The sequence below is a fragment of the Salmo salar genome, chromosome 20 (genome assembly GCF_965601325.2).
Source record: "Salmo salar chromosome 20, fSalSal1, whole genome shotgun sequence".
NCBI classification, from domain to species: Eukaryota; Metazoa; Chordata; class Actinopteri; order Salmoniformes; family Salmonidae; genus Salmo; species Salmo salar.
The window spans coordinates 18,495,587-18,513,819 of NC_138310.1; the positions used below are offsets into that span (position 1 = coordinate 18,495,587).

At 44.7% G+C, this 18,233-nt stretch overlaps 1 protein-coding gene across 2 annotated transcripts in view; it reads left to right on the forward strand.

Annotated features, from left to right (window-relative positions):
- The window catches only part of LOC106579989 (adhesion G protein-coupled receptor D2), a 47,550-nt gene that overhangs the window by 9,376 nt on the left and 19,941 nt on the right, over nt 1-18,233 (forward strand). For both annotated transcript variants that reach the window (XM_014160484.3, XM_014160485.3), the window contains exons 11-23: nt 403-511; nt 764-869; nt 1,036-1,091; nt 1,463-1,589; nt 8,043-8,146; nt 8,395-8,497; nt 8,801-8,954; nt 9,430-9,563; nt 9,928-10,043; nt 15,880-16,000; nt 16,811-16,852; nt 16,995-17,048; nt 17,198-17,345. In XM_014160484.3, the coding sequence (XP_014015959.2) occupies nt 403-511; nt 764-869; nt 1,036-1,091; nt 1,463-1,589; nt 8,043-8,146; nt 8,395-8,497; nt 8,801-8,954; nt 9,430-9,563; nt 9,928-10,043; nt 15,880-16,000; nt 16,811-16,852; nt 16,995-17,048; nt 17,198-17,345 (1,374 nt within the window). The remainder of the gene's footprint in view (nt 1-402; nt 512-763; nt 870-1,035; nt 1,092-1,462; nt 1,590-8,042; nt 8,147-8,394; nt 8,498-8,800; nt 8,955-9,429; nt 9,564-9,927; nt 10,044-15,879; nt 16,001-16,810; nt 16,853-16,994; nt 17,049-17,197; nt 17,346-18,233) is intronic.

An 18,233-nucleotide genomic window follows, 5' to 3' on the forward strand; every position in this document is an offset into this window, starting at 1 on the left:
GTCTATGTTGACATTTGGTTACCATGATGACATAATCATGTGGTTGAAATTTCACCCTCAAAACAACAGTTTACGTTGATTACTTTTTTTAAATGGAATGTATTTTCCACGAAGATTCCACGTCACAATAAGTTGACAAATGACGTTGAAACAACATCGATTCACCCACTTCATGCCCAGTGGGATATGTACTAATACAGACAGTATGTTTTCATCCATTTGCACTCCCAAGGCCTTGACTTTAGTCAACTACTCATTACAATCTATATTAACTGGCTATTGTGAGAGATAACGTTGATCTGTGTTCCCACTTACTGCTGCATTGTTAAGCTGTCTAGTGTTCTTAGAAGAGAGAGACACTTAGTTTGGTTAGTGGAGATGTTGATGTTGATGTTTGAGCAGGCTTCCAGAAGGTGACTGTGGTCAACACGTGGTACAGTTCCCTGCGGCCTCTTTTCAACGCGGAGGAGAACATCACCATGTTTCCCATCGTCACCGATGGCATCCAGAGGTATGGAAGATGAGAACTTTTTTCAGACCAAGGTCACATTCAGTAGGCACGAAATAAGGACAAATAATTTGAAACAGGGCGAGTCGTTTTTTCATGAACGATTGCCGATTTGAATCAGTTCATTAAGGATATTAATTTTCATTTTCCAATAAGACTTTTTTCCATTAGTGCCTACCGAGCATGATCCAGTGTTGATATCCAGTCTTATGCGTGACTGCCACCTTAAGGCCTGTGCTGTGCTATGTGTGTCAGGTACCTGGGCACCATCCTGGGCTCCTCTGTCATCTCTACTACAGTCCTGGGGGACGGACTGCCTGTCAGCATGGCTGTGCGCTTCCAGCTCCAACACAGAGCTCAAGTAAAGACCTCAGTGTCTCACACTCACATGGACTATATTCCTCTATGCACTATATACCTCTGCCTCTTCCACAGAGAATATGATACCGTATATCCCCCTTGTTCTCCTTCATAAGCCTGTCCTTTACCGTAAGTGTGAAATTGTCCTTTTCCATCGATTGCTTCAGAATTCTGCAGGGACCGTGTATGACCCAGTCTGTGCATTCTGGGACTTTGATCTGATGTGAGTATAACGACAGCAAATTTTCATTACGTCCAGCAGGTTGACGTTTATTGGGATGAGTCTTGTCCTGGAGGCAGAACTGAGCGATTTCCTCTAGAGGGCCAGCTGCAAAGTCAAAATTGGCTTTATTGTATAAATGTGCTTTTTGGATTTAATTTAAGATTAGGGTTCGCAGTGTGGTTAAGGTTAGGGTTAAAATCAGATTGTATGATTTTGTGGCTTTGGCTGGTAGTGACCACTCTGCAGAGCTGCCTCCAGAATAATATTCATGACAAAAAACAGTAACCGGCTTACATCTATAGAAATCAGATTTATTATTTATTAGTGTAATGGTTACCATACATTGTTATGAAACTGTTGTCCCCGTCTAGGCCAGAGTCAGGTGGGTGGTGGTCTACTAAAGGCTGTGAGGTCATCTCTAAACACTACGACTCCACTGTCTGCTTCTGCAACCACACCACCAACTTTGCCCTGCTGCTGCAAGTCTATGAAGTCCAGGTAAAGGTCCATTCTACCCTCCACAATTCCTCACACTCCACGTTGTGAAATAGTGCAATAGAGAATAGTCAACAGACACTTGTAGTCTGTATAGTTCGGTAATCATGCCTGAGAACCTGAGAATTATCATGTGACAACTCCCGACAAGGGCTGTTCTGAGTGGGTCGAAACATGAGAAAATAACGAACGACCAGCCCGCTTGGGTAGCAACTTTACAATGCAAAAAATTATATACTCTTTAAAATAATGTTTTAATGAAAATATTGAATTGATGTTTTGATAAACGATTTGGCAACCGTTCTACATGCCAATAAGTTGAATACAGGTCTTGGAGGGAGTTGTCACACGATAATTCCCGGGTTCGAGGGCATTATCGCTTTTATAAAACGGTTATTAATTAAATGTTTTAATTAAAGGCCTCTCGAGTGGCACCGTGGTCTAAGGCAACGCAGTGCTAGAGGCATCACTACAGACCCAGGTTCGATCCTGGGCTGTGTCGCAGCCGGCCGCGACCGGGAGACCCATGAGGCGGCGCACAATTGGCCCAGCGTTGTCCGGTTTAGGGGAGACTGTAGTTACCAATTGGATATGATGAAATTGGGGAGAAAAAGGGGTAAAAACATTCATACAAAAACATTATTTTAAAGAGTAAATTAGTTTTTGCATTGTGAAGCTGCTACCCAAGCAAGCTGGTCGTTAGTTATTTGATCATGTTTTGACCCAGTCGTTAATTCTAATCATTCTATTCATTCAATGTTGCTATGCTAAACAAATTATTGGCATGAAGCTAGCTAGCAGAGATTCAATGATGATGAGAGGGAAGAACTTCAATAAATAATGATTTAACCTCTCTAGGGTAGGTGGGATGAAATCGTCCCGCACTATTCAACAGCCAGTGACACATCAGAGCGCCAAATTTAAAACCACAAAATGTCATAATTCAAAGTTCTCAAACATAGGACTATTTTACACCATATGAAAGATAAGACTCTCGTTAATCTAACCACAATGTCCGATTTCCAAAAGGCTTTACAGCGAAAGCAAAACATTAGCGTTCCGGAAAACGTTCCGGAACTCCAATTTGAGCAGCAGCAGCTGAAAAATGAGCTCCTACAAATATTGAAATTTACATGGTTTTTAGAGTGAAGTACATCGGAAAAAAGCAAAAGAAAACTGCAAGACTGAAGAGGAGAAAAAACAAGCAACAAACAAAGAAGATAGGCTTTTGAAAAATAACTATTTTTCATAAAATTGTAGTTATCTTAGCTAGCTGAATTGTTTACCAGTTGCTAAGCAGTTGCTAGGGACTCTTTTGGAAGAAGCTAGCTAGCTAACGAAGAACAACAAAGAATATCTAGTTAACAGAAGAAAAGAAAGAAAAAATCAGGACAGAAGAAAAAGGATATCAAAGTGAAACAGTTCTCTAAAGACACAAGAGACAATAATACAAGAAACAACACTTCTGTAGCTTGTCAACTATGTGTCTGTCTATCCCTGTTCTCTCCCCTCTGCACAGGCCATACAAACGCTTCACACCGCGTGGCCGCTGCCACTCTAACCTGGTGGTCCCAGCGCTCACGACCCACGTGGAGTTCCAGGTCTCCGGCAGCCTCTGGAACTGCCGGTCTGCAGCCAACAAGGCTGAGTTCATCTCAGCCTATGCTACCCTCCAGTCCCTAGACTTCCTGGCGCTGACCGAAACATGGATTACCACAGATAACACTGCTACTCCTACTGCTCTCTCTTCGTCTGCCCACGTGTTCTCGCATACCCCTAGAGCATCGAGCCAGCGGGGTGGTGGCACTGGAATCCTCATCTCTCCCAAGTGGACATTCTCTCTTTCTCCCCTGACCCATCTGTCTATCTCCTCATTTGAATTCCATGCTGTCACAGTTACCAGCCCTTTCAAGCTTAACATCCTTATCATTTATCGCCCTCCAGGTTCCCTTGGAGAGTTCATCAATGAGCTTGACGCCTTGATAAGTTCCTTTCCTGAGGATGGCTCACCTCTCACAGTTCTGGGTGACTTTAACCTCCCCATGTCTACCTTTGACTCATTCCTCTCTGCCTCCTTCTTTCCACTCCTCTCCTCTTTTGACCTCACCCTCTCAACTTCCCCCCCTACTCACAAGGCAGGCAATACGCTTGACCTCATCTTTACTAGATGCTGTTCTTCCACTAATCTCATTGCAACTCCCCTCCAAATCTCCGACCACTACCTTGTATCCTTTTCCCTCTTGCTCTCATCCAACACTTCTCACTCTGCCCCTACTCGGATGGTATTGCGCCGTCCCAACCTTCGCTCTCTCTCTCCCGCTACTCTCTCCTCTTCCATCCTATCATCTCTTCCCTCTGCTCAAACCTTCTCCAACCTATCTCCTGATTCTGCCTCCTCAACCCTCCTCTCCTCCCTTTCTGCATCCGTTGATTTTCTCTGTCCCCTATCCTCCAGGCCGGCTCGGTCCTCCCCTCCTGCTCCGTGGCTCGACGACTCACTACGAGCTCACAGAACAGGGCTCCGGGCAGCCGAGCGGAAATGGAGGAAAACTCGCCTCCCTGCGGACCTAGCATCCTTTCACTCCCTCCTCTCTACATTCTCCTCTTCTGTCTCTGCTGCTAAAGCCACTTTCTACCACTCTAAATTCCAAGCATCTGCCTCTAACCCTAGGAAGCTCTTTGCTACCTTCTCCTCCCTCCTGAATCCTCCTCCCCCCCCCCCTCCTCCCTCTCTGCGGATGACTTCGTCAACCATTTTGAAAAGAAGGTTGACGATATCCGATCCTCGTTTGCTAAGTCAAACGACACCGCTGGTCCTGCTCACACTGCCCTACCCTGTGCTTTGACCTCTTTCTCCCCTCTCTCTCCAGATGAAATCTCGCGTCTTGTGACGGCCGGCCGCCCAACAACCTGCCCACTTGACCCTATCCCCTCCTCTCTTCTCCAGACCATTTCCGGAGACCTTCTTCCCTACCTCACCTCGCTCATCAACTCATCCTTGACCGCTGGCTACGTCCCTTCCGTCTTCAAGAGAGCGAGAGTTGCACCCCTTCTGAAAAAAACCTACACTCGATCCCTCCGATGTCAACAACTACAGACCAGTATCCCTTCTTTCTTTTCTCTCCAAAACTCTTGAACGTGCCGTCCTTGGCCAGCTCTCCTGCTATCTCTCTCAGAATGACCTTCTTGATCCTAATCAGTCAGGTTTCAAGACTGGGCATTCAACTGAGACTGCTCTTCTCTGTGTCACGGAGGCTCTCCGCACTGCTAAAGCTAACTCTCTCTCCTCTGCTCTCATCCTTCTAGACCTATCTGCTGCCTTTGATACTGTGAACCATCAGATCCTCCTCTCCACCCTCTCCGACCTGGGCATCTCCGGCGCGGCCCACGCTTGGATTGCGTCCTACCTGACAGGTCGCTCCTACCAGGTGGCGTGGCGAGAATCTGTCTCCGCACCATGCGCTCTCACCACTGGTGTCCCCCAGGGCTCTGTTCTAGGCCCTCTCCTATTCTCGCTATACACCAAGTCACTTGGCTCTGTCATATCCTCACATGGTCTGTCCTATCATTGCTATGCAGACGACACACAATTAATCTTCTCCTTTCCCCCTTCTGATAACCAGGCAGCGAATCGCATCTCTGCATGTCTGTCAGACATATCAGTGTGGATGACGGATCACCACCTCAAGCTGAACCTCGGCAAGACGGAGCTGCTCTTCCTCCCGGGGAAGGACTGCCCGTTCCATGATCTCGCCATCACGGTTGACAACTCCCTTGTGTCCTCCTCCCAGAGTGCTAAGAACCTTGGCGTGATCCTGGACATCACCCTGTCGTTCTCCACTAACATCAAGGCGGTGACCCGATCATGTAGGTTCATGCTCTACAACATTCGCAGAGTACGACCCTGCCTCACACAGGAAGCGGCGCAGGTCCTAATCCAGGCACTTGTCATCTTCCGTCTGGATTACTGCAACTCGCTGTTGGCTGGGCTCCCTGCCTGTGCCATTAAACCCCTACAACTCATCCAGAACGCCGCAGCCCGTCTGGTGTTCAACCTTCCCAAGTTCTCTCACATCACCCAGCTCCTCCGCTCTCTCCACTGGCTTCCAGTTGATGCTCGCATCCGCTACAAGACCATGGTGATTGCCTACGGAGCTGTGAAGGGAACGGCACCTCCATACCTTCAGGCTCTGATCAGGCCCTACACCCAAACAAGGGCACTGCGTTCATCCACCTCTGGCCTGCTGGCCCCCCTACCTCTGAGGAAGCACAGTTCCCGCTCAGCCCAGTCAAAACTGTTCGCTGCTCTGGCACCCCAATGGTGGAACAAGCTCCCTCACGACGCCAGGACAGCGGAGTCAATCACCACCTTCCGGAGACACCTGAAACCCCACCTCTTTAAGGAATACCTAGGATAGGATAAAGTAATCCTTCTAACCCCCCCCCCCCCCTTAAAAGATTTAGATGCACTATTGTAAAGTGGTTGTTCCACTGGATATCATAAGGTGAATGCACCAATTTGTAAGTCGCTCTGGATAAGAGCGTCTGCTAAATGACTTTAATGTAATGTAAATGTAAATGTAATTAGATTATGTTAGGAGAGTACATAGTCAGAAATAACCACACAGCCATTTTTTAAGCAAGCATATATGTCACAAAAACCAAAAACACAGCAAAATGCAGCACTAACCTTTGATGATCTTCATCAGATGACACTCCTAGGACATTGTGTTATACAATACATGCATGTTTTGTTCAATCAAGTTCATATTTATATCAAAAACCAGCTTTTTACATTAGCATGTGATGTTCAGAACTAGCAACTAGCATACACACCGCAAACTTTCTGGTGAATTTAATAAATTACTCACGATTAACGTTCACAAAATTCATAACAATTATTTTAAGAATTATAGATACAGAACTCCTTTATGCAATCGCGGTGTCAGATTTTAAAATAGCTTTTTTGCAATATTCTGAGTAGATAGCCCGGCCATCACGGCTAGCTAATTTGACACCCACCAAGTTTGGCACTCACCAAACTCAGATTTACTACAAGAAAAATTGGATTACCTTTGCTGTTCTTCGTCAGAATGCACTCCCAGGACTTCTACTTCAAAAACAAATGTTGTTTTGGGCCGAAATAATCCATAGTTATATTGAAATAGCTCCGTCTTGTTCGTGCGTTGAGGTCAGTATCCGAAGGGTGACGCGCGGGTGCATTTCGTGACAAAAAAATTCAAAATATTCCATTACCGTACTTCGAAGCATGTCAAACGCTGTTTAAAATCAATTTTTATGCGTTTCTTCTCGTAAAATAGCGATAATATTCCAACCGGGGGACGTTGTATTCGTTCAAACACTGAAAGAAAAAAATTGAGTAGTCTCGTGCATGCGCGCTCCAGCGTCATTGTTCTCAGCAGGACGACTCACAAAAACTCCTGCTGTTTTTCACCCAGAGACTGCAGAGCTCTCATTCCACTTTCTGGCGCCTTCTGAGAGCCAATGGAAGCCTTAGAAAATGTCACATTACAGCAGAGATGCTGTATTTTTGAAAGAGATGCCCTAGAAGGAAAACAAATTGTCAGACAGGGCACTTCCTGCATGGAATCTTCTCAGGTTTTGGCCTGCCATATGAGTTGTGTTATACTCACAGACACCATTCAAACAGTTTTAGAAACTTTAGAGTGTTTTCTATCCAAATCTACTAATTATATGCATATTCTCATTTCTGGGTAAGAGTAGTAACCATTTTAAATCGGGTACGTTTTTTATCCGGCCGTGAAAATACTGCGCCCTAGCCCCAACAGGTTAATAAATATCCAATAGGCCACTAGCTGAGCTAACCAAGCTAGTTGGTGATGTTCATAGTGACATTTCTGTTGATGGCACATGAGTGGAAGAACTGTCCATGGTCCTGGTGCTGGTTGGTGACAGCCAGTGCATTCCTCTTCTTTCCTGGCACGGGAGAGATCGCATTTGTAAAAGGATACATTGTTGAACAGGTCGTAGAGGCAGACATGTAGGTTTATACAACCCCCAACTGTTGCAAACCAAATAGTAGCATGGAAAAATAGTTTATGAATTTTCTGCCTGTGTTGTGGACAGTTGAGATATGACATTAACAAGTTATGGTATTTTTCGGGAGTTGTTGTCCCACAACTCCCGCATATCAACCAATCAGCATCCAGGATCCAAACAGCCTGTTTTATAGTTAAGCAATAATGCCCGAGGGGGTGTGGTATATGGCCAATTTACCACGGCTAAGGGCTGTTCTTACGCACGACGCAGTACTTTTCCCACCACTGCTGTTTACCAACGCAATCAGAGCAGTAAAAAAAAAGGTTTTGTCATACCCGTGGTATACCACGACTGTCAGCCAATCAGTATTCAGGGCTCGAACCACCCAGTTTCTAATCTCTGATAAATACCTACCCATGTGTGTCTGTGTGTCAGAGGAGTCCAGGGAATGAGAGAGCCCTCCAGGTCATGACGTTCATCGGCTGTGGAGTGTCCCTGTGTAGCTTACTATTCACCTTCATCCTCTTCTTTGCTGTGGGGTGAGTGGTGCCCTGATCCAGCAAAGAATCTACTAGCTTGTGGAGGGTACAATACATCTGTCTGTTTGAATGATTCACTCTGTCCGTACATCATTTCTCTTTACCATGCTGAGCAGACAAATTGCTGCTGTGTTTCCTAGTATGACTGTATAATGACTGACTCACAGTCGGTTTGTCTGTATGTTTCTGACCTTGATCATCTCTCTGTGTTCCTCTCCCTTGTCTGGCCTGGTGTGGCGTGGGTGCAGAGTTCCTAAGTCTGACCGCACCACTGTCCACAAGAACCTGATTGTGGCTCTGGGGATAGCTGAGCTGCTGCTGATGTGCAGCGACTGGGCCTCTGCTAACGAGGTGGGACTCTTTACATGGCTGTGTCTGTCTTTAAACATCTCACTCTCTGTACATGGCCATGGGTAATATGGACTAGAAAAGGGCACAGGGTCAGTTTTGTCAGTGATCCAGGAGTCTGTAGGCTTTTAGCTGCTTCTGTCGTTGAATGTATGATAGGACTCCATTCTCTTTTCTGGATTATAGTACTATATGTGCAGTACTTTCTATTGTTTTTGAGCCCGTGCCACCATGTAAGAGTAAGTGGTGGACAGGTATCTATGGCGACGCGAACCATGTCAATGCCATGTCCCTCCTGTCCACTAGGGGGCATGTCTGCTGGTGACGGCCCTGCTGCACCTCTTCTTCATGGCCTCCTTCTCCTGGATGCTGGTGGAGGGACTGCTGCTGTGGAGTAAGGTGGTGTCTGTCAACATCAGCGAAGACCGCAGGATGAAGATGTACTACGGCATCGGCTGGGGTAAAACTACATGCAGAATCACGCCTCACTCCGCTTAGATATTTATTATTAATGATACTGTACAATGTTCCCATACGTTCCACACAGGACTCATCCACTCACATAAGACCATGGCCTATATTCTATAGTACATTGAAGTATTGTTTGGTAAGAACACAGTGCTGTCTGGAACACCACTCATCTAGACCAAAGGTTGTGTTCCTACTGACCCCATTGGAAGAGTGTGTGCATTCAAAAAGCTTAACACACTCATGATGATGTTTTCTAAGATGCCCAGATATACCAGCTAGCTGTCTGAGGTGTTCACCTGTTCAGACTAAATAGAATGACCAGGGAATGGACAGTTGGTGTCTACTGTAGTCCCTGGCCCTGTACCACAGCAATGTAAACTCTCTTCACTAAAGACATGCATGTGTTGTATGAATATAAGAGACCTGTTGAATTAAAGGCTATAAATATTGTGTTATTTTTGCAGGTCTGCCTGTTGTGGTTGTTGGTGTAACCTTGACGATATCCCTGGACAAGTACAAAGCAGACAGTCACTGCTGGCTCAATGTGGAGACTGATATGATTTGGGCTTTTGTGGGACCTGTTCTTTTAATCTTGGCCGTATGTAGCTTCACTTCACTTATTTACTGTGTGCGTTTCTGTGTGTGTGTGTGTGCTTGTGTGTGCGTTTCTGTGTGTGTGCGCTTGTGTGTGCGTTCCTGTGTGTGTGTGTGCGTGCTTGTGTGTGCGTTTCTGTGTGTGTGTGTGTTCTTGTGTGTGCGTTTCTGTGTGTGTGTGTGTGTGTGTGTGTGTGTGTGTGTGTGTGTGTGTGTGTGTGTGTGTGTGTGTGTGTGTGTGTGTGTGTGTGTGTGTGTGTGTGTGTGTGTGTGCTTGCATGTGATGTTTACTAATGTGTCATACATGTGTCATACAGCAACAATATGGCATGTACCATCGGTTGTTCTGAGACTTTGTGTACTCCTAGGTCAATGCAGTGGTGCTGTGCCGTGTTGTCATGGTGACGGTGTCCAGCGCCCGTCGTCGCGTAAAGAAGCACACTCCCAGTTCAGCATCTAAACTCCACACCTTTGACCTGACCTGGTGAGTCACCACACTATATCCCATTCTCTCTCTCTCTCTCTCTCTCTCTCTCTATATATATATATATATATATATATAATATATATATATATATAAATATATACATATACAGTTGAAGTCGGAAGTTTACATACACCTTAGCCAAATACATTTAAACTCAGTTTTTCACAATTCCTGACATTTAATCCTAGTAAAAATTCCCAGCTTTTCTTTCGTTCATCACATTGGGTTCACATTCATCACAGTGCGTCAGAAGTTTACATACACTCAATTAGTATTTGGTAGCATTGCCTTTAAATTGTTTAACTTGGGTCAAACGTTTTGGGTAGCCTTCCACAAGCTTCCCACAATAAAATGGGTGAATTTTGTCCCATTCCTCCTGACAGAGCTGGTGGTACTGAGTCAGGTTTGTAGGCCTCCTTGCTCGCACCCGCTTTTTCAGTTCTGCCCACACATTTTCTGTAGAATTGAGGTCAGGACTTTGTGATGGCCACTCCAATACCTTGACTTTGTTGTCCTTAAGCCATTTTGCCACAACTTTGGAAGTATGCTTGGGGTCATTGTCCATTTGGAAGACCCATTTGCGACCAAGCTTTAACTTCCTGACTGATGTCTTGAGATGTTGCTTCAATATATCCACATAATTTTCCTCCCTCATGATGCCATCTAGTTTGGGAAGTGCAGCAGTCCCTCCTGCAGCAAAGCACCACCACAACATGATTCTGCCACCCCTGTGCTTCACAGTTGGGATGGTGTTCTTCGACTTGCAAGCCTCCCCCTTTTTCCTCCAAACATAATGATGGTCATTATGGACAAATAGTTATATTTTTGTTTCATCAGACCAGAGGACATTTCTCCAAAAAGTATGATCTTTGTCCTCATGGGCAGTTGCAAACCGTTGTCTGACTTTTTTATGGCGGTTTTGGAGCAGTGGCTTCTTCCTTGCTGAGCGGCCTTTAAGGTTATGTCGATATAGGACTCGTTTTACTGTGGATAAAGATACTTTTGTACCTGTTTCCTCCAGCATCTTCACAAGGTCCTTTGCTGTTGTTCAGGGAATGATTTGCACTTTTCACACCAAAGTACATTCATCTCTAGGAGACAGAACGCGTCTCCTTCCTGAGCGGTATGGCGGCTGGGTGGTCCCATGGTGTTTATACTTGCGTTCTATTGTTTGTACAGATAAACATGGCACCTTCAGGCGTTTGGAAATTGCTCCCAAGGATGAACCAGACTTGTGGAGGTCTACAATTTATTTCTGAGGTCTTGGCTGATTTCTTTAGATTTTTCCATGATCTCAAGCAAATAGGCACTGAGTTTGAAGGTAGGCCTTGAAAAACATCCACAGGTACACCTCCAATTGACTCAAATTATGTCAATTAGCCTATCAGAAGCTTCTAAAGCCATGACATCATTTTCTGGAATTTTCCAAGCTGTTTAAAGGCACTGTCAACTTAGTGTATGTAAAATTCTGACCCACTGGAATTGTGATACTGTGAATGATAAGTGAAATAATCTGTCTGTAAACAATTGTTGGAAAAGTTACTTGTGTCACGCACAAAGTAGATGTCCTAACCGACTTGCAAAACTATAGTTTGTTAACAAGAAATTTATGGAGTAGTTGAAAAGCAAGTTTTAATGACTCCAACCTAAGTGTATGTAAACTTCCGACTTCAATTTTATATATATATATATATATATATATATATATATATATATATATATATATATATATATATATATATATATATATATATATACTGTACACTACACAACATGGCCAAAAAGATGGTAATACCTAATCATGCGCTTTAATATGGAGTTGGTCCTGCCTTTGCTGCTGTAACAGCCTCCACTCTTCTGGGAAGGCTTTCCACTAGACATTGCTGTGGACACTTGCTTCCATTCAGCCACAAGAGCATTAGTGAGGTCAGGCACTGATGTAGGGCGATTAGGCCTCTCCCATACTCTATCTTATCCTCTCTGTCACTTGTCCTCTCTTTCCCTGACTCTCCTGCTCTCTCACTCACAAACACGTGTCATGAAAACGTAGGACACATACATTGTATTTCGATCCTGTGACTCAACCCCAACATCCAACCCTTGGTGGCTTTTCACGGTATGCATTATATGTGTGAGATACAATGAGACAACTCCAGTAAACACTAAATGTGTCTTGAGGGGTGAGTCAGAATAAGTTTCCTTTGAAGCTCAATGGAATAGGAGGTTTTCAAATCCACAAGTGACAGATCCACACAGACAAACTGAGCAGAGTGACGGTGACTGTGTGAGAATGAGGTAGTTTGAGTTTGAAGTAGTGGGAGTTGTATGGGTCTTATCAGCCTACCACCTGGTCCTAGAGAGAGAGAGAGAGAGATAGATAGTCTGTGTGGGTGTTTGTTGGTCTGTATGCTTTTCACTGAGCTCATTGTCTGCTTAATGTGGACTCTAAACAGGGACCAGGGCCTAGGGTTCAGTCCTGTCTACCTGCGGAGACAAGATAAACACATGTATATTGTACACCCTGCTGATCTATGAACGCCAAGAGCATATTTCATAAAAGATTTATGAAATGCTATTTTTTGTTTCATTCATCACCTGTTCATTTGCTTGTAAAGAGAGTGAAGGAGTAAGCAAGTCATCTTTGCCCCCTCTGCAGACTATCTGTTCCCTGTAAGAATGTGATGATGTCACAACATTAGAAGAAAGACTAAATTGAAAAGAAATGAAGAGGATCTGCTCACTTTGACCTTGTAGACATAGTTCAGTGTGAACTCAATCTCCTGGCCCCTGTGCAGCAAGACGACAGCAATAGCAGTTTGAACAAACAACCTCACAAGACAACATTTGTGCTCCAATGCCATCGAAGGTCCTCTGTGTATTATGCTTTTTGTTGCATTTCTTTTGATATTAAAGGACAGGTTCACTTTTTTTAACCATATCTGTATTTTGGATGTAAATGGTATGTTATAGACGGGTTGGTTGTTTAGTAACTTTTAGATTGTTGACAACATGTCAACTATATTTTGTCTCTGACAAAACATACAAATATTTGCACAATGAGCACTTGTTGTCTCTCAAATACATTGTTACAGTTGTTGGTTAGCTAGCTAATGAATTTGAGCCATATTAGCATAGACGTGACATCAGTCAAAACACCTCAAAACATTACATGCTTTCAAGAACAAGATAAATCTACCTGAAAAGAGCCACCTACGATTCTCCACATGGAAGATTCTTGTCATTGTTTCTAGCTATCTGGCCATGCAAAATCCCAACAACACACAGCCTTTTGTCCCATTGAAGTGCACGCATCAGCATTTCGTGACGTTTTCCAGACACCAGCGATAGACTTTCTCATGCTCGTTCTGCAGTTGCAGGGGCACAGAAAAAAACATGATCAAAGGCTCCAAAAACAGCCAAATACAGATTTTTTTTTTTAAATACCCAAAACATTTATCTGGACACTATAATATGCCCTTTACTTCCAAAATACATATTTGGTAAAAATAAAATATTACCTGTCCTTTAACCTGTTGAGGACAGACGTTCCGCTAGCGGAACCCCGTTCCGCCAGCGGAACCCCCAGCCAACAGCCAATGGCATCGCACGGCGTGAAATATAAAACCAACTAAAATACCACAATTCAATTTTCTCAAACAATCAACTATTTTACACCATTTTAAAGATAAGACTCTCGTTAATCTAACCACATTGTCCGATTTCAAAAAGGCTTTACAGCGAAAGCAAAACATTAGATTATGTTAGGAGAGTACCCAGCCAAAAATAATCACACAGCCATTTTCAAAGTAAGCATATATGTCACAAAAACCCAAACCACAGCTAAATGCAGCACTAACTTTTGATGATCTTCATCAGATGACACTCCTAGGACATTATATTATACAATACATGGATGTTTTGTTCAATCAAGTTCGTATTTATATCAAAAACCAGCTTTTTACATTAGCATGTGATGTTCAGAACTAGCATACCCACCAAAAACTTCCGGTGAATTTACTAAATTACACATGATAAACGTTCAAGAATTATAGATACAGAACTCCTTTATGCAATCGCGGTGTCAGATTTTAAAATAGCTTTTCGGCGAAAGCACATTTTGCAATATTCTGAGTACATAGCTTGGCCATCACGGCTAGCTATTTTGACACCCACCAAGTTTGGGACAACCTAAACTCAGAATTACTATTCGAAAAATTGGATTACCTTTGCTGTTCTTCGTCAGAATGCACTCCCAGGACTTCTACTTCAACAACAAATGTTATTTTGGTTCCAAATAATCCATAGTTATATTCAAATAGCTCTGTTTTGTTCGTGCGTTCAGGTCACTATCCGAAGGGTGAGGCGCGAGTGCATTTCGTGAAAAAAAAATTCAAAATATTCCATTACCGTACTTAGAAGCATGTCAAACGCTGTTTAAAATCAATTTTTATGCTATTTTTCTCGTAAAATAGCGATAATATTCCAACCGGGCAACGTTGTATTCATTCAAAGGCTGAAAGAAAAAAATGGAGTAGTTTCGTGACCGCGCATCTCCAGTGTCACTGTCCCCAGGCTGACCACTTACAAATTCTGTTGCTGTTCTTTGCCCAGAGACAGCAGACACCCCATTCCACTTTCTGGCGGCTTTAGAGAGCCAATGGGAGCCTTAGAAAGTGTCACGTTACAGCACAGATGCTGTATTTTCGATAGAGATGCAACAGAAGGACAGCAAATTGTCAGACAGGGCACTTCCTGTAATGAATCTTCTCAGGTTTTGGCCTGCCATATGAGTTCTGTTATACTCACAGACACCATTCAAACAGTTTTAGAAGCTTTAGAGTGTTTTCTATCCAAATCTACTAATTATATGCATATTCTAGTTTCTGGGCAGGAGTCGTAACCTGATTAAATCGCGTACATTTCTTATCCGGCCGTGAAAATACTGCCCCCTATCCCAAAGAAGTTAAGCAGGACAAAATGGCTCTTACACTCATTGAGAGGAATTTATAGAAGGGAAAAAAACATTTAAAGTCCTAACTTCCAAATCAGAGCATATACAGCGAGTGGACAAAACATTAGGAACACCCTCCTCATATTGTGATGCTACCCCTTTTGCCCTCAGAACAGCCTCAATTTGTCGGGGCATGGACTCTACAAGGTGCCGAAAGAGTTCTACAGGGTTGCTGGCCCATGTTGACTCCAATGCTTCCCACAGCTGTGCCAAGTTGGCAGGATGTCCTTTGGGTGGTGGACCATTCTTGATATACACGAAACTGTTGAGTGTTAAAAACCCAGCAGCATTGCAGTTCTTGACACACTCAAACCGGTGTTATTGGCACCTACTACCATACCCCGTTCAAAGGCACTTAAATCTTTTGCCTTGCCGATTCACCCTCTGAATGGCACACATACATAATCCATGACTCAATTGTCGCAAGGCTTCAAAATCCTTGTTGAACCTGTCTCCTCCCCTTCATCTACACTGATTGAAGTGAATTTAACAAGTGACATCAATAAGGGATCATAGTTTTCACCTGGATTCACCTGGTCAGTCTATGTCATGGAAAGAGCAGGTGTTCCTAATGTTTTATACACTCAGTGTACATAATATTAACATTATAATGTGACATTTTGAAAAACTTATACTGAATTTAAATTGAATCCAGTCAAATTAAGTATAGCTGTGGTTTTCCAAACCATTTAATTGTGTGCAGTTATGCAGGATTTTCACTTAATATAAGCGTGCAGGTTTGCGTATGTCAGTGTGTGTGTTCATATGGGTTGATGCGTGAGTGTGGGTGTCTTCACTATACTGACAGTCTGACTTCTGTAGGGCTGTGACACGACCAGTCCTTATTCTACTGCCAGTGCTGGGCCTGACCTGGCTGTGTGGAGTCCTGGTGCACCTCTCCATGGTGGTGGCGTATGTCTTCATTGCTCTCAATGCTTTTCAGGTGAGCAAAGCACCCATAGAAAGATCATTGTATGTAATGGTTTCAAGAGAAACTGGGAGTGAGAGAGACACAGAGAGGAGGGAGGTGGGCTTGCTATAGATAAGGGGAGTTGGGCTGCAGCAGGTCCAGTGGAGCGGTGGGTGTGGTGTGGCGTGCGTGTGTGAGTGAGTGCGCGTATGCGTTTGTGTGGGGGAGAGGGTGGCTCAGAGTGGGCCTTTGAAGGACAGGTCATGGCAGGGCTCCGGGGTTCTCCAGACTGACCTATCACCAGATTTACCTCCACCTCCCTTCCCATCATACCCCTGATAAGCCCAGTAAATCAGCTGGAGGTACTCTGGACTTCCCCTCTATTCCTCTCTCTCTCTGCCTCTCTCTCTCTCTCGCTCTCTCTCTCTCTCTCTCTCTCTGTATATCTCTCTCTCTCTGTGTTCCTGGCTTTCTCTCTTTCTCTTTCTCTTTCTCTCAGGAACTTCAAGCATGGTTGTTAATTAATGTGAATGAGCTGGCTGCTGGCCCCGGAGTACCCCTCAAAGAGCTGCTAGTTAATTTAGATTTACTGAGGTTTCATCCAGAAGAGAGGGGAGAGGAGATAAACCTCAGTCTTCCTCAGAGCAGAAAATATACTTATAGAAACAATCCACTGTTCTCACCAAGCAGGAAGAAGTTGGTCATCATCGTACAATCAGGAACTTCTATCTACACAGCCTCATCAACAAGTTGTCTAACTCACTAAAGCCAGGATAAAGCACATATTGTAGGTAGTCTACAGCCATGGGTAATATCTTATTGCCTGTCCTTCCCTTTCTGCAGGGCCTGTACATATTCTTGGTGTATGCGGTTTACAATAGTGAGGTAGGTTTTCAAAGAACTCTTTCAGCGAGGCTTCTTTCTCTCCGAATGTAGTTGTCCATCTGTGGCATGCCAACCACTTGACGCTGCCAAATACGTCAGTGGGTGTACAAGCTATTGAGGGTATTGTCTGCTTTTCTTAAAGGTAAGGAATGCCATAAAGAGGATCAAAGAGAAGAGGAAAGCCTTGTCTTTCACGGTGAGCCAAAAAGCATACAGCGACATCCTTACTAGCATTTTCATGTTCCAACTGGAGAAAAACCCTATGCTAATTCAGTATGCACATGCTTTGAATACACAATCAGACAGCTTCATCTAAACAGTTCCACGCATTTTAATTGGTTGTAGAACTGTTGCCAGCCAATCAGCTTCCTGCCGTCCCAGAGGGGTCCGGCCCAGTCGTGGACCCACAGTCTGCCCCGTCCCTCCAGCCCAGAGACCAGCGAGACCTCAGGCCCCGGCAGCACCACCAATACCTCACTGGTCATCAAGAACGGTAGGAGAGGCAGAATAGGGTGGGTGGGCCTTGGGCTGGAGTGAGGCATGGGCTGTGGTGGGTTGCGTCAGGTTAGATGGGTTTGGGTAGGTTGAGTTGGATTGGGTTAGGATTGGGTAGTGGTGGGTTGGGTTAGGATTGGGTAGTGGTGGGTTTGGTTGGGATTGGGTAGTGGTGGGTTGGGTTAGGATTGGGTAGTGGTGGGTTGGGTTGGGATTGGGTAGTGGCGGGTTAGGTTAGGATTGGGTAGTGGTGGGTTGGGTTAGGATTGGGTAGTGGTGGGTTGGGTAGGGATTGGGTAGTGGTGGGTTGGGTTAGGATTGGGTTGTGGTGAGTTGGGTTAGGATTGGGTAGTGGTGGGTTGGGTTAGGATTGGGTAGTGGTGGGTTGGGTTAGGATTGGGTAGTGGTGGGTTGTGGTGGGTTAGGATTGGGTTGTGGTGAGTTGGGTTAGGATTGGGTAGTGGTGGGTTGGGTTGGGATTGGGTAGTGTTGGGTTGGGTTGGGATTGGGCAGTGGTGGGTTGGGTTAGGACTGGGTAGTGGTGGGTTGGGTTGGGATTGGGTAGTGGTGGGTTGGGTTTGGGTTAGGATTGGGTAGTGGTGGGTTGGGTTGGGATTGGGCAGTGGTGGGTTGGCTTAGGACTGGGTAGTGGTGGGTTAGGATTGGGTAGTGGTGGGTTGTGGTGGGTTAGGATTGGGTAGTGGTGAGTTGGGTTAGGATTGGGTTGTGGTGTGGTGGGTTAGGGTTGGGTAGTGGTGGGTTGTGGTGTGTTAGGATTGGGTAGTGGTGGGTTGGGTTAGGATTGGGTAGTGGTGGGTTGTGGTGGGTTAGGGTTGGGTAGTGGTGGGTTGGGTTAGGATTGGGTAGTGGTGGGTTGGGTTAGGAT